The sequence below is a fragment of the Leptonychotes weddellii genome, chromosome 1, assembly GCF_054177405.1.
Source record: "Leptonychotes weddellii isolate Sample4059 chromosome 1, ASM5417740v2, whole genome shotgun sequence".
NCBI classification, from domain to species: Eukaryota; Metazoa; Chordata; class Mammalia; order Carnivora; family Phocidae; genus Leptonychotes; species Leptonychotes weddellii.
The window spans coordinates 56,654,992-56,670,840 of NC_138369.1; the positions used below are offsets into that span (position 1 = coordinate 56,654,992).

A 15,849-nucleotide genomic window follows, 5' to 3' on the forward strand; every position below is an offset into this window, starting at 1 on the left:
GAAGTCTGCTTCTTTTGCAGCAAGGTCTTAGTTTCCCTCTGCAGTAGATTGTACTGTATTTGAATTGGGTAATCAGAAGTCTGTTCACTGGTCCGTGTTCCCAGTCAGCTGAGAGCCGATCATCGTAAGTCTTGCAACAATGATAAAGTTGCATTCTCTAACCTAAACTCAGGATAGGCAATGATTGGGACATGGGAAAAGGCAGAGCCAAGGAGACACCTGATGTCTGGAACCTCTCCCACATACTTCCTGGTGGGCACCAAGTGTCTGGCAGAAGTAATAGGCAACCCCCAAGAGATCACTATTTTGAAGCCTCACTGGGTCTCTCTGTGCCTTCAAGGTTGCCTGCCTGGCTGCCAAGGGTGTGAATGGCTCCATAATGAGCCTGTTTTTTAGTTATGCCCTGGGCTTGGTGTGAAACCGGAACGAAGAGGATGTTGATGCTGCTTTGGGGTAAATTGCTCCCCTGATGGGCCTGGCTATCCAGATTTCATAAACTACAGTTAGATAAGCTTTCTCTTGGTTAGTGTGAATTTAAAAAAGATTTATTAGCATGTGATGTTCCCCTTCCACTGTCGTTCCTCACCTGGGAGCAAACGCCCTGTCCTTTCCAGTAGCGCTCAGTGCCGGGAGCCTCAGCTATAAAGAGTGTTGTAGGAGGTCAGGTTCACCAGAAGCAGAACCTGAGATGGGGATTTCTGTGCAAGCAGCTTACTAGGGAAATGCTCTGGAAAGAAGAGGAGTGAAGGGAGCAGAAGGGGGCAGAGGAAGGAACCCAACAGATGTGCTGTCAGCTGGAGGCTGCCTCAGCCTAATCCCACAGGGGCTCTGGAACCTAAACCTCACTACAGAGCCAGTCTTACCTGGAGGCAGAGGGATGTCAATCCAAGAATGTCAAACCTCAGAATGCTTCTGAGGATGGGTGTTGTAACCCTCCCCCTCCCACCCCAGGCAAAGCGGCTCCCATTCAGCTGGGGGCTTTTAAACCCATGTGGTAAAGGGGTTCTAGGACCAGCACCCACACCATCCACACAGGGAACCGTAGTGTTTGCTTACCTCACAACTATAGTAGGAGAGTGGAGCACAGGAATAAATAACCCCAGGAGGACTGTATCAGTGCTGACAGGCGGCAGAAGGGTGATGCCCGACATCCTTTCCTGTAGCACCACCAGGAGTGTGTGAGTCATGAATCGTCCACTGAGCACTCTCTATCCTAGAGAGGTCTGTGGTTTTTGCTCTCTCTGCCTAGCCCCACCAAGGTCCAACCAGAATTCTGCAATCTCTAGTAGACTATTTAGGGTGGCAGAGAGACTCGGAATAATGCAATAAATGCTGGCTTGTGCATTATTTTCTAGCATTTTGGAATTAACAGAAAGAAGTAATTTCAGCAGCTCTTGAATAATCAAAAGCAGTCTGAAGCCAAAGCCAAGTAACCTGAGGTCCTCTCAAGTTCCAGAGCAAATTTTTGAAGTCACAGTCATTCCTTCACACCCACGCAAAAACTAAAAAAGTCTTCAGAGCAATGAATCTTTACTTCAAGAACGGATAGACCTTTGACTTGAATGGAAAACCTCTCTCCTGGTTTGAAAGGGATTTCCAGTGAGGTATGGAACTTCACAAAGGGAGTTTAGAACTAAGTTGAGAACTCATGTAATTTATATATATGCTGGGACGCTCTTGAGAGTAATTGTATCCCATGACGGATGTGAAACTGAGAGCCAACGTCACCTAGGCTTGGGCTCGCTGCCCCTGATGCCCACAAGCTGATTAGCTAGGATTTAGAGGAGCTTCTCCTTGGGCCAGTTGTGGACATTGCTTCTGCAGGGAGGAACAAAAGGAAGGAGATGGGAACAAAGCCCCCACAATGAATCATTAGGACCAGTCTTTGGGACATGCAGGTCCTGAGACAGCATTTGAGAAGTTATCCTCTGGTTTCCTTATTGAAGTTGATGATGCATATCCTCTAGGTTCCAAGAGCAGCCCCTCACACTTCCATGTAAATGTCTGTTTATCTGCTGGGAGGTCTCTTCTTTCTAAGCTATGAGCTCTTCAAGGATGGGGACTAACATCTTTCAAACCTGTGCCCTTCGCGCTGATCGGAGTAGGTGATATGCTGACTCAGTTACCCCATAGAAGCTCAGAGTCCATTCTGAATCCTGTGCCGCTTCCACACTATGTGTGTGAACTTGGCACCCAGGAGGATTTGGGGCCAAGATGCATGAAGTAAGCCTTGGAAGGAGGACTGAGGAAAAATATTCCTGATAGTGGGAACAACTTTAGAGTCCACCAAGAATGACCTTGGGGAAGATACATGACCTCATTGAACTTTGATGTCCTGGCTTCTAGATACTCAGCAAGTGCTAGTTCTGTGGCTTCTCCTTCTCCAAAATCTGCAACATGGAAGTCTTGATTTGGCTTCAGTAACTTGGAACCTGTGGGTTATGAAGAGCCTCCTGGCTTTCCTTTGACCTTGGTTGTAGACCACGTGTCCAGGTAGAAAGGCAGCAGTCCCCCACGACCCCTGTCCTGGTTTCTCGTGCCGCTGTATGTAGAGTCCAGCCTCAGCAGGCTACACTAGGAGACCTCTCCTTGCTCTTGTACCTGGGAAGGCTTGCAGGGGACCAGCTCAGCCCTCACCACCTCGGGCTAAGGAAAGAATCCCTGTATTTTCCTTGGTGTGATTTTCTTAGTTTGTCTTTCCTAAACTAGCAAGATCTTGAAAGGCAGGATTAGAGTGTGGGCTTAGGAGAAAGTGTCCAGGAAGATGACGTGGTTGTCTTTCATCCAAACTTTTGAAGGCATCTGGCTCACATGCAGCCTGGCCCAGTTCAACAGGAGAGCACCAGGGTTCAGAGCCGAAACATTAGTTAAGAATGTTCTGGACGCCTGGCTTCCCACGGAGCCCATGGGAAGGGTGGGCTGCCAGAGGAGGACTGGGGACTCAGCCTGGTCGCAGGCTTCCCTCCCACCCGAGCCAACAATGATATTATCTGGGAACTTCCCCGAAGAAGGACCGCATCTGCTGAAGTCTCAGTTTGCCTTGTGGAGGCCACTTACACACATTTGTCTCCATGCAGCCAGTCCATCCTTTGGTGCTTTTTCTCTTTCAGGAGGAAATGGGCATTTCCTGTGAACTGCTCGAATCAGACTTCCTCAAATGCAGCGTGGGATTTCCTTTCATGAGGTCAAAATCGAAGGTAAGGGGCAGAGACGGGACACTTGCTTTGCAGCAGGCCCCCAACCCTTCCCACCAGCCACCTGCCCTGTCAGCTGTACCCTGCCCCCCAGCCTTCCTCTATCCCCCCCAACCCCACCCCCACCCCTGCCTTGCACAATGGCACTGTCTAGCTCCCAAGGGGGGCTGCGATCTACTACTCCACAGGGGCCCTCCCCACATGCTGTTCCTCTTTGATCCACATGACATACCCAAAAGTGAGAGACGCACCATGGCCTTGGTACTTTGGCAAGCACCATCTGGTTGGCCTCCTTAAAAATCTTTCTCTGGGACATTCCATGCCACTGTGAGTACGACTATATAGGAGAAATGTGGTCTGGGCTAGTGACCTACAGTTCTGACTATCACTCCCCTGGGCACTCACAATTTTCTGAAGAGACCTCTTAAAATTCTTAAAACATAAATAATGGTACGGCAATTCATTTTTTTTTAAAGTAAAAGAAATTAGACTCACTTTGGTATTTATACGGAGCCAAATTTTCTAAGCTGAAACAATAATACGGTCCAGTGTATTCAAACGTTCATGGAACATTCTGGTATGTGCCAGTATTATAAGGATATGCAAAGATACATAGAAGATGTGATTGTTGGAAGCAAAACTAGAATCTAAAAGATCAGGTCTGCCTTTTGAAATGGAAGCTATTTTTCCTGCTATGATTTGAAGGAAATTTCATATTCCTTTGTCTAACTTTTTTCCCCCTTAAAAAAAAAATAATGAAAGTTTAATCCTCCTCTCCTGCCTATGTCACAGAATCAACTTGTTTTAATCTCCAAGGCATTTTGGTCCCAGTACCTCGTGGCTGTTTTGCAAGCCAGTTGTGAGAATGTTCAAGTGAGAAAGAAGATTTGCTGATTTCCTAGCAAATCACTTGAACCCCTCAGCCCCATTGAAGGTGCCTGCTCCAAATGACAATGGCTCTTACATCCGTGATTCCTAACCCTTTTAGGAACCTTTCGATGTCCTTGAACCCTGGACATTATTGCCCTTAGAAACATACGTGGCACCTCCACACACACATTTCATTGAAATCTTTTCAGCAACAGAAAATAGACTTAATTGAAAAACATTAATAGTTGCCATTTCATGGGTAAAATAAAGCCGACATCCCAAATCAAACCTAAGGTGTGTCTTCTAGTTTTAGTTTAAAGGTTATTTTAAAAGGAAAATTTTATCACTCTCACATACGGATCCAGGATCACTTACAATAAAGTGAGGGTAGTCATAAGAATGAATACAGTGAAAACAAAGCCACGTTGAATTCTGGAGCATTAAATTTTGTCAAAAGTCATTAACTCTCAAAATAGTCATGGAACCAACGGAAGTAGGAACGTTGGAAAGTTGGATTTTTTCCCAGCTCGGTAATGCCGCTGCCTTCCTCCCACATACAGAGGTTTAGACCAGAGCAACACTAAAGCTGGAGGCAGGAGGTCTAGGGTTGAGTCCTTAGAAAGAGCCCAAGGAGTGACCCAGCAGGGCCGGGGACCACCCGTGTCCACGCCCAGCTTGCCCTGCCCTGTGCCTCGGCCCCTGTGGCTCATCAGGCTGCAGCCGGCCTGCTAAGCCTCATGACTGCATCGTCAGCTTACTCTGGTGGCCATCTGTTTCTGTCTCTCACGACCAGCCTGCCCAGTCTCTGACCTTCCGTTCTCCCAGGCCCCCCTCTCCGATTTTGGCTTCTCACCTCACCTGGATCTTTAGAGTATTTGATTCAGATCTCCTGCCAGTTCTGACTCTTGTCCCCTTGACTTTTCCTTCCTTTGTGTCCTCCAGCTCTGCTTCCTGTCCTGTCTCTATGTCCCCACCCTCCCTGGCGACTGACAAGCCCCGCAGCAACAGAAATTTCTGTCTCAAGAGCGATGTCCGGTGTCCGCTCTATTTGATGGGTCAGCGTTCATTACTTTCAGGCCACATTTAGTGCAGTTGAATCCAGTGTTGCAAAGGTAGACCAGTGCCTAGCATTAGTCACTAAGGAACCCAAATACTTAGATATTAAATAATCACAGACTCTCAGAGCTTGATGGAACTTAAGAAGCATTGTGTCCATCCTCTAATTTTTATTGAAAGGCAAATAGTGTGAGTGTCTTAGCCAAGATCACATACTCAGTTTGTGGTCAAGCCTGGCCCTGTAACCCCTACCAGGGGGTCCCTCCCACATTCCCATACATGCCCAGTGTGTACATGGTGAAAAACATTTGCTCAGAGCAGTCTTCCCCAAGTTATAGGATGCTCACCACGGGGAATGCCTGAGATGATTGTAGGCCGCTCCTTAAATTATTTTAGGCCAAACATGGACACTGCACTAAACAACATTGACTCTAACAGTGAGACAGTTATTACCTATTCAACACTCTTTCTCCCGGATCACATGCAGGAGAAAGTCTCCCATAGCGCCATCCTGTCTTCAACACCTCCCTAGCTCTTGCTAATCTCCCTCTTATCAAAATAGAGTAGACCTTAGGCTCAGAGCCCTCAGCAGGCCACAGAATGCAATGGGGCTTTGTTTTCATTTATTTTTATGACAACCTTCTCTTACTGATAAGTGATCCTGATTCCCATCTGTGCTCATGATAGAAATTTTCCTGCTAAAGTAGTACAACCACTCTGGAAAACAGTATGGAGTTTCCTCAAAAAGTTGAAAATAGAGCTACCCTATGACCCAGCAATTGCACTACTCGGTATTTACCCCAAAGATACAAATGTAGTGATCCGAAGGGGCACCTGCACCCCAATGTTTATAGCAGCAATGTCCACAACAGCCAAACTATGGAAAGAGCCCAGATGTCCATTGACAGATAAATGGATAAAGAAGTTGTGGTATATATACACAATGGGATATTACTCAGACATCAAAAAAATGAAATCTTACCATTTGCAATGACGTGGATGAAACTACAGGATATTATGTTAAGTGAGAGTGTCAGTCAGAGAAAGACATATGATCTCACTCATATGTGGAATTTAAGAAATGAAACAGAGATCATAGGGAAAGAGAGGGAAAAATAAAATAAGATGAAATCAGAGAGGGAGACAAACCACAAGGGAGTCTTAACTCTAGGAAACAAACTGAGGGTTGCTGGTGGGGGAATGGGGTAATTGGGTGATGGGCATTAAGGAGGGCACGTGTGGTGTAATGAGCCCTGGGTGTTGTAAGTAACTGATGAAATCACAGAACTCTACCTCTGAAACTAATAATACACTATATGTTAGCTAATTGAATTTAAATAAAATAAAATTTAAAAAAAAGTAGTCTTCAAACAAAAAGAGTGGCAATGAAAGTAACAGTAAATGACATAGGTGATATGGTACGCAGGTGTGGCAGACATTAGGAAGATGGTGTGGGGGCGACACTTAGAAAGGCCTGGTTTAAGAGACAAACATATCACTTCCTAGAAACCCTCAGTTGCTGAAAAATAGCGTGCCTCTCAACAGAGCACGCTCCAGGCTTGGTTTTATTGCTAAAGCTGTATCTCTGGCCTGGCAACCAGAAAGATACGCCTAAAAAAATAAAACTTGTCTTGCAAATGAGCTTCCAGAGGTCATAAACTGCAGAAGACGGTGGTGTTTCTAAGTGTGGAATGCTTGCTGAGGCCAGATGTCACTTTCTTTTCCCCTAGTACGAATTCAGCGTGATCTTTGACACAAGCCACCTGTCTGGGGAAGAGGAAGTCCTTAGCTTCATCATTACTGCTCAGAGGTAAGGGGGAGCTTTACTTTTTTTTTTTTTTTTTTGATTTATGGGAACAGGAAAGGACGTTCCCTGGTCACGCTTTGATGATGCTCCAGATGCTGAGGAGGAAGAAACAATTGAGCGACAGAGCCCCAGAGCACTGGCTGGGATGGGAGCTCTCAGGGCTGGTGTCTGTCCAGTTGTGTTTATGCAGCTAGCCAGGTTGGACTGAGCTGGGAGGGACTGGGGACCATCCCGGTCGGAGGTAATGATTTTTACAGCCAAGGAGAGACAGACCAGGGGAGGTGAGGATTCTGATTCAAGCTCACGTGGTTGGTTAGTTCACAAAGTTCCTCTGTGGGTTGCATTCCTTGATGCAGGGAGAGGGCACAGCAGCCTGAGGGCCGGGCCAAGGCTGTTGTCAGAGGCCCCAAGACATGCTCCTCGAGAGAGGGCTTGTCCTGGACGCTTTGTGGGTGGAGGGAGAGTTAGGGCAGGGGACCGTGCAGGGTGACTTCTACCCTCAGGAGCATACTCCTGCCCCTCTGTCTCCAGTGTGGCCTCAAGCCACGGGAGGGCCTTAGGGGTTGTCAGCTGCCTCCACCAGCCAGAATCCACGTGCGCCTTGAAGCGCCATTTGGGTAGCGCTTGGCTGACAGCAGGATGGAAGGAGAGGAAGTTAGGTTGGTGAATAGGAAGAAGCAAACTTTGATTGGGGTGTAGGTTGGATACCCAAGGCTACTTTTGTAATTTGAATTTTTATTTGGAGACGATTTTGAACTCACCAGAAATGTTGCAAAGCATAATTCAAGGAAGTCTCATGCAGCCATTACCCAGCCTCACCCGATGCTGACACTCTCCTCCATTTACTTTATCATTCTCAATGTATAGTTTTTTTTTCTTAACCATCTGAAAGTAAGTTGCAGAAATCATGTGTCCTTCCTATAAGGACCCCAGTGTGCATTTCCTAAGAGTGAGGCCATTTTCTTCAACAACCAGCACAGCAGATGTCGGAAATGTAACACTGACACAATGCTTTTATCTCCTCTATAGTCCATGTTCCAGTAGTTCTAGTCTTCTCAGTGACCTTTCAGCCCCTTTTTCACGGGTCCAGAGTCCAGTCAAGGGTCATGCATTGCATTCAGTTATTGTGTCTTATCTATCATTACCTTAACCTCCAAAGGAAATTTCATGCCAAGAATCCTAAGTCCATCCCAGAGGTGGTCTGGAGATCAGAACCAAACACCCTGAAGGCCAAGGTCAGGCAGGATCCACTGAAAATGATGAGAAAACAAAATGAGGAACTGCATGGCTAATAATAGAGCCCAGGAAACTGGAAGGCCAGACACTGGGTGAGCAGGCAGTGGAACCAGGAGCTGAAAGTCAACCAGGGAAGGATGTTCAGTGGAGTCACAAGGTTAGCACAGGGTTCAGACCTAAAGACCCTCAGGATCTGGGGTACAGAGTGAAGCAACGGGCTCAGCTTTATGGAACTAAAGCCCCACCACCACCACCAGCATGGTCACCCTTGAAATGAGGGTGCTCAACCCAAGCCTTCCTTTGAGGAGGACAATGCCCTCAGGAGCTGAGAAGGAGCTCCTCGTCCCACATTCTGAATTATAAAGAATGCCATTTCCCAGACTCTTCAGATGAGCCAGGTTGGGGCCAGCCTGTTGGGGTGATGTGCTGTACAGAATAGCAGGGGCACTGGCTCAGCTGTCTCTGGCCCCCAGAGAGAGCAAGGAGTCACGCTTTGGACCACTCTGCCCACTCCCTTGCACGATCATCAAGTGATTGCCACGGGGAAAGGACCAGGCCAGGGCTGAGAGGGATCATGGATGAGTGAGAGCGAGTCTTGCATCCCAAACCATCTCAAGAAGGCTTCAGTCTAGAGATGGAGGCAGACACACTGCTTCCTACAGGGGAGGAAAGAAGACCTAGCCCAGGGCAGGCATGCTTTGCTCATTCAATCTGCAAATGTTTGAGCCCTTCCCACAAGCCAGGCACTGTGTAAGATGTTGGCAAAGTCCCTACTCTTGGGGAGCGAGTGTGCTGGGGGCAGGGGGATAGATAATGAGCAAGTGAATATATAACGTCAGCGGGAGCCAGGAGTGTGCCCATTCATCCGGCAAGCGTGACACATTCTCTGGCAATCACAAAGCATCTTTTTTGTGTCCTGTACTCTCTTTAAGCCCACTTGGTGGGATTAATCTTTTCCTTGTCTTGGGGGGAGGGGGATGGTCTAGGACAGTCCTGTGCATTCTCAGGTCTCTCTTGGGTAATGCAGAGCTCTGCCATCACTTCAAGTGTCACAACAGATTCACAAAACTATAATTAAGGTGTCCCCTGCAATCATCAAAACTTGGTTTAAAGCGAAGGCTTTCTCCCTTTGGTGAGGGCGAGCTGCAGAAGGGAAGCCTGCCTCTCTCTCAGGAACAATCTTGCTTTCCTGCAGTGGTTCTGCTGCTGTGTCCTGACACCCCACCCCTCAGTTCCCCTGGGAGAGCTCCTGAGTGCCCCCCGCCCCCACCAGGCTCACAGCAGGTCCTGTGGGAAGTGTGAGTCAAATAGAAAAGTGCTCACTCCCCTTAACCGGTAGGAGCACTCCCAGGGCCGCATGGGTATTCCAAGCTGACTCTTACCTTTGGATAGCCAGCCCCCAGCTGGGGGTTCTCGCCTGCGAGGCCCTCATCCTGTCCTCCAACCTCAGCCTCTTGCAGCCAGACACCCACCCCTTCAACTTCTGCTGCTGAGACCGTGCCCTCAGGGACAGGACCAAAGGTGACCTCACACCAGCTTTCGGCTTTCGCATATAGGCGCCACTCAGTAGCCTCTGCCCTGGCGGTCTCTGGAAATGCCGGGATTCTTGCATGTCCCCTTCTCTTTCGCTGGGCCAGGAGAAGGAAAGCCAGCAGTCCTCCCCTCCATTCCCTGGGCAGCACCCCCCACCCCACCGTGCTGATCAAGGTGCCCTGAAGTGTACTTTAAAGGGCGGACACCCTCCCCCCGCACCCCCCCCAACACTTCTCTCTCTAAAAGCTGTTTCTCAGAAATCCTCCTTTCTCAGCTCTGTTACATCCTTGATATGACATCTCGGGTTTTTGCCCTGAGCCGTAGTAAACCCTGATCTGGTGCTTTCCTCTGAATCTGGCATCCCTTATACCTCAGCCAAAACGTGCATCTGAACGAACATACTGTCGTACTCACCCTCTGAGTGATTCCTGAATTTTCACAAAAACACCAATTCCCCAGAGTCTTGGACTGAGATTCTTCCCAAGCCCTGCATCTTTCAGTTCTCTGTGGTCTGTTCTGGCTCCTCACTAATGGCTTTGCCCTCAGGTACCCCCTCTGGGCATCTGGGAAGCTCAGGTCGGTCCCCAACAAGTACAGCACGACAGTGGCCTGCAGCCACGTCTGTGGGATGCAGACACAAAGAAACTCTGATTTCATCTCCCACTGCTCTTTAATTTTGTTTTCATTTGAGGCCTTCCTCAGGCTCGAGGTTATTTAAAGCTCACAGAATTAAGATTCCCTTTCCCTTGGGGATGACTGATGCTGGAAGCATACATTATCAGAGCTCCTTCAATCCACAGCCACAACCGCATATTTTGGCTTCAGTGTTGCTTTCTGTATTTTGCTTTTTTTTTTTTTTTAGCATTATCACAAATATTTTAGAGAATGTTCTCTCTCCTAAAAATAAGAGCACAGTACATCACAGTGTGTGTTTGGCCTTCTTTACCCTGTGTTATTGCATCCAGCTTCCACTCCAGAGCTGATGGCTTTCTGGCTTTTAGTTCAGCACTGGTTGAACTTACAGAACACACACTAAGCATATGTAAAAAGTTGGCGTGAATACCAACAGCCGTGATTGTTCAAATACAGCCCAGCAAGCTCAGAAATCCTGCACAGCTTTCGAGCGTGGCAAGGGTGGCCTGCCATGGGGTGCTAGCATTTCAACACAGATCACATTTGGCTGGGCTTGCAAGCTTGGAAATCGTGTGAGACTTGGTTATTTCTTATTCATCCTGTTTCAAGATCCCATAATTCACGTTCACATAAAACATGACTGTGATCGGGGCGCCTGGGTGGCTCAGTTGGTTAAGCGACTGCTTTCAGCTCAGGTCATGATCCTGGAGTCCCTGGATCGAGTCCCGCATCGGGCTCTCTGCTCGGCAGCGAGCCTGCTTCTCCCTCTGGCCCTCCCCCCTCTCATGTGCTCTCTCTCTCTCATTCTCTCTGTCTCAAATAAATAAATAAAATCTTAAAAAAAAAAAAAAAAAAACATGACTGTGATCTAATAGAAATACATAGAAAGCGTAGAGAAGGTGGACTTCATTCCCATTGCCAGAATCCAGAAGGGCCTCCTTGGGGAGATAGCATTTAAACAGAGGAGTCTGTTTTCAGGCTGAAGACACAGAGGCACAGTGCTGAGAAGGTACACAGGTCAGCCTGCTCTGTGACAACCAGGTGGGTGGTGGGCACTGTGGGGAACTGGGGATTCGTGAGCCATCTCTTGGGGGGGTGGGCATACAGGGCAGCAGAAGATGGGCTGACAGAGGAGATTGGGCTGGGCCATGGAAGGCCCATGTAGCCTCAGAGTCTGCACTACATTCCAGAGGCAGAAAGTTTGTGAAGAGGGAAGTGATGCATGTAACAGTTTGCCCACAGAGCATGAGCTTTTTGAATTTCATAAAGGGAGGCAAATGGCCAATCAAACCTGGAAGTTCCTTAATTCTCCTGCTGTTTCTTGGACCCACAGAAAACTCACTGTGGTTGGGCAGATCCATTAGTGTGCTCTCTTGGGTCCTCCCCACCTGTGGCCGCCGATATTCCTGGGAAGGAACGCTGGGGCAGGAAATAAGTGATAGGGAAAGAGGAAACTCCACCTGCTTCCCAACCCCGCCCAAGGCTAATCAGTGGTGTCAAGAGAAGGGGGAGCCAACACCACCAGGGTGAAAGCGCTATCTGTTAGAGTCACACGGCCGTAGACACCGGCGGCGCCCATGGGAGTCACCTGGGGGGCTTTAAAAACCACCGATCCCTGGTCCACCCTGCAGAGGTTCAGATCGATTGGTCTGGGGTGAAATCTGGGCATTGGGATTGTGGAATAGTTGCATCAGGTGATTCTAATAAGCAGCCAAGGCAGAGAGACACCATCTGCACTCCCTGGCTCTATACGGGGCGCGTTTCCACTCAGCAAACTTCTGTTGAGCACGTACTATTTATCAGATGCAACGCTGGGCACATAAGAAAATGCTAATCACTTACTAAAATCAAGAACATCCCCTTATGTGCACGAAGAGTGCTATGTCGCATCAGGGGACGCCTAGTATTGGCAGCTTAAATAATTAGCAGAATGTTCTAACATTGGAATCACGGACAGTAAGGAAGCTGTATTATATGTTAAACATGCCACAGAATATCTCAGGCACTCATTTCTTCCCAAATGTTGGTGAAAACCGGTCTTACCGCCCCAGAGGGCGGCCCCCAGCACTTGACTCCCTGCTCTGGCACAAAGATCCTTAAAGCTCCTTATCTTGAAAGCCACAGTTAAAGTATCAATCGTTCGTCCTCCCCGTCACCACCCTTTGAAGCTCTCCTGCCTACTGGTGGATTTAGGAGGACGTAAAGCTGAGCCTGAACAGTCCTCCAGAGCTCTCTCAGCAGCCTGGCTTTGCAGACCATGGGAACGCATCCCAAGTCACGAGCTTGCAGAGTGGCTGGAAGCCTTTTGATGTTTGGCCTCTGTATCTCAACTCTTCAGCTTCAGTCGGTCTGGAGCAGTCCCCTGATGACAGATGAGATTGTTGGGCCTGAGCTGCCAGCAGCCACAGGTGGCTGGACAAATGGCAGGGCAAGGGGTGGTGCCTCCATCAGGAACCAATTACTCAGACCCGGCGGGGTGGGGGGAGGGAGCGGGCCAGGGCGTTACCGGGCCCATCCATTCCATAGTCACCTCTGATCTGCCTCTAGCAGCGATGCTCAGGCTTTTATTGCCTCCCTGGGGAAGGAAGGGCAAGGGAATCAGGCCAGGTGGGCACCTGACCCTGCTGCTTCTGCAGACTGCCCTCTGAGTGATGGATGTCCCGGCATATGCGGAAGACAGATGAGGAGTCAGGGGTCAGAGTCACAGAGCACCATTGTTTCAGAACAATAGGAGAAAGAAGGATAGGGGATGTGAGCTGCTCTTTAAGTATTGTTGCATTTAGCAATTGCCGGTGGGAGAGGAAGACAGTGGGGGCAGTGGGAGGGCAGGGAGCAGGCAGGAACTCTGCAGGGGGTCAGGGAGTGGGCCAGGGAGCTGTACCCAAACCTCAGTGGCTCTTGGGGCCACTACATTCCACCCCTGGAGGATGAACTTGGTTCCAACTGGGATGCCACATACATGCCATGTGGTAGAACCAACTAGAAGTGCTGGCTCCCGCAGCTTGCACCCTACGGCCCTGTCTTTTCCCAAGGCAGTAGTTCCACGGAATAATAATCACAGTCTTCTTGGAAATGTATCAAAATAGTAAAAGGAAGCTAGGTCTTCTCTCTCCTCCTCTTCCTCTTCCCTTTATTCCTCTTTTTCCTCTCCCCTCCCCTCCCCGCGCCCCCCCCCCCAACAACCTCCCAAATCTGGTATCAGATTTGGAGAAGGAATCACAAGGACAAAGCCCTAGTTTGGGAGTCTGACTGACCTGGTTTGTTATGGATCCTTGGGCAAGTTCCCTGATCTATGTGAGCTGCTCCTTACCTGTCAGAGGCAGGCAATCCCCCACCGTTCTAGGGTTCCTCTGAGGACCCGGTGAGACCATGCTGTGTGGTATTCCTGGCACAAGGCAGCCACCCAACAGCAGCAGCTTCCTTGCACTCCCCTTTCGAGAAAGACCCCAACAGTCCCCATTCTCCGCTTTCTCACTCCAAAGGGGATGCCTGTCTCTGGACGTACTGCAGCCAGAAGTCTATAGGGGAGCTCCCTTGGTCTTTATGATGACGGGGTTGGTCAGGGCCTCTCTCCCAGGCTTGGCTGGCTGTCCGTGGAGGGCGGGTGGTGCCTCCAAGTGGGAAATGGCAGCTCAAGTCCAGCAAACCCCTTCCCAGCTGCGGGGCCCTAACCTTGCCGTCCATTCTTCATGAAACAAGCACTTCTAGAAGTGGCACGTGCTGTTGGTGCCCAGCCATAACCATTCAGCACTCATCTTTCCCCTGCACCCCCCAGACAGCTTCCCAGCTCCCAGCACCTGCCACTCTGCTGAGGCTTTATCTTGGGTGCATAGTATGAGTGCCAGCAAATTCATGCTCCCTGCCCCCCAGCGGCAGATCTCAGCAGTCGTGGATAAAGTCCTGCCTCCCATGGGAAGACCGAGAGGTGTGCTCCACGCTGCCTCCCAGATGTCTCCAGCGAGTCCAAACTCAGTTGCCCAGAGCACTGACCTCCTGGATTACATGCCCTTTTTGCCTTCATCCCTTCCCTGTCTCTTCTCCACTCCCTGCTGGTGTCTCCTGGGGTCGCCTCCCCGGCCCACTGCTTGTACTCCTGTCTTCGGGAGGGGATCACAACTGAGACAACAGAGTGCCCACCGTGCCCCTGCACAGGCACCAGAAACAGAACCGAGGGTGCATCAGGTGCACGGCCGGCCCTTGGAGAGTGACAGGTTGAGGTCTAACACGGAACAATGAAGCCTGCTGCGGGGTAGCCAGCACTGACCAGCACTCACCCCTCTCTTCCCGTGCAGTGGCAACGTGGAACGCTCTGAGTCCCTGCATGACAACAGCCTCATGCTGACCGTGCCGCTGATGCATGAAGTGGACTCATCCATCACTGCGTGAGTAGCCGGTCCTGGGTCGCCAAATCTCAGAGGCGCCCCAGGGTGGAGTGCCGTGTTTTTCTTGTATTTGCACGTGTAGCCAGGAGTTTCTGGCCTCCCAGTTCCCCTTCTTCCCAGCTTTGAAAACACAGGGCAAAGCTTTAGCTACCAGCTCATGCCCTCCTCCCGCCTTGTTTTCTCCCCTTTCCCAGCTACCCACCCACCTGCTGGGTGGCACAAGAAGTTTGATGACAAGGCTAAGCCCCAGAATGTCTTTGAGCATTCTGTACACCTTTATGTGCCTATATGCCCAGCACCCACCCCTCCAGAGGGCCATGATTCCTGGGATTCAAATCTCAGCCAAATGCTGCCGGGCCAGAAGTTACAGCCAGATGTCTCCCAAGGCCCTGGTGGCCTTGCAGAAAAGCTCGCCTTTCTGATTAGCTACACTGCCAGGGCTGGCCTTGCATGTTTCTGTTAACCCCTTCTGCAGAGCCAGCGGCAGCTCTGCCTGATGTCGGAGGTGGGCAGGGAAGGAGGACGACGGGGCACAGCATGTGCTGGGTCAAGTCCACGGCTGCTCAGTGCCGCTGGCCTAGGAAGGCAGGGCTGCAGGCTGCAGGGGCCCGACACAGCTTGGGCGATTTTCAGCCAAAGCCCAGGCCTGGGAAAATGAGAACTCAGTTCCTGTTTCTGACTTCAAAAAACAGAGCACATACCTCTTTGATAGTGGAAAAAGGATTCGCACAATTAGTTTAGATCAAATGAGGACCCATTGAACCCCTGCCCCAAACGCGAGCTGAACTTTCTGGGGGTTCACAGTTTCTCATTTTTCACTCTTCAAGTTCTTCTGGGTCCCAGCCTTGGCTAGAAGCAGCAAGGTTAATACGTTGCAGAAGGAGTCATTCTGCAGTAGCTCACACGCAGCTGGGTGCCGGAATGAGCCTCTGAATGTTTCCTGCACTCTGGGCCTTTTTCCTCACGTTCTCCAGACAGGAGGCATCAGTGGAATATATTTGCAAATTAGCATAGATTGCCTCTGTTCATGGCTCTATTTTTAACTATGTGGTTTATTTACTTGTCTCATCAGAGGTATGGTGAGAATGCAGACTGAACCAAACCCTGTCCCTGGCCGGGGGGGGGGGGGGGGGGGGGG

The 15,849-nt window shown here is 49.7% G+C and overlaps 1 protein-coding gene across 4 annotated transcripts in view; it reads left to right on the plus strand.

Annotated features, from left to right (window-relative positions):
* ITGA9 (integrin subunit alpha 9) overlaps positions 1 to 15,849 on the plus strand; it is a 333,129-nt gene that overhangs the window by 248,892 nt on the left and 68,388 nt on the right. For all 4 annotated transcript variants that reach the window (XM_081824368.1, XM_081824372.1, XM_081824364.1 and 1 more), the window contains 3 exons: positions 3,111 to 3,197; positions 6,851 to 6,930; positions 14,622 to 14,711. In XM_081824368.1, the coding sequence (XP_081680494.1) occupies positions 3,111 to 3,197; positions 6,851 to 6,930; positions 14,622 to 14,711 (257 nt within the window). The remainder of the gene's footprint in view (positions 1 to 3,110; positions 3,198 to 6,850; positions 6,931 to 14,621; positions 14,712 to 15,849) is intronic.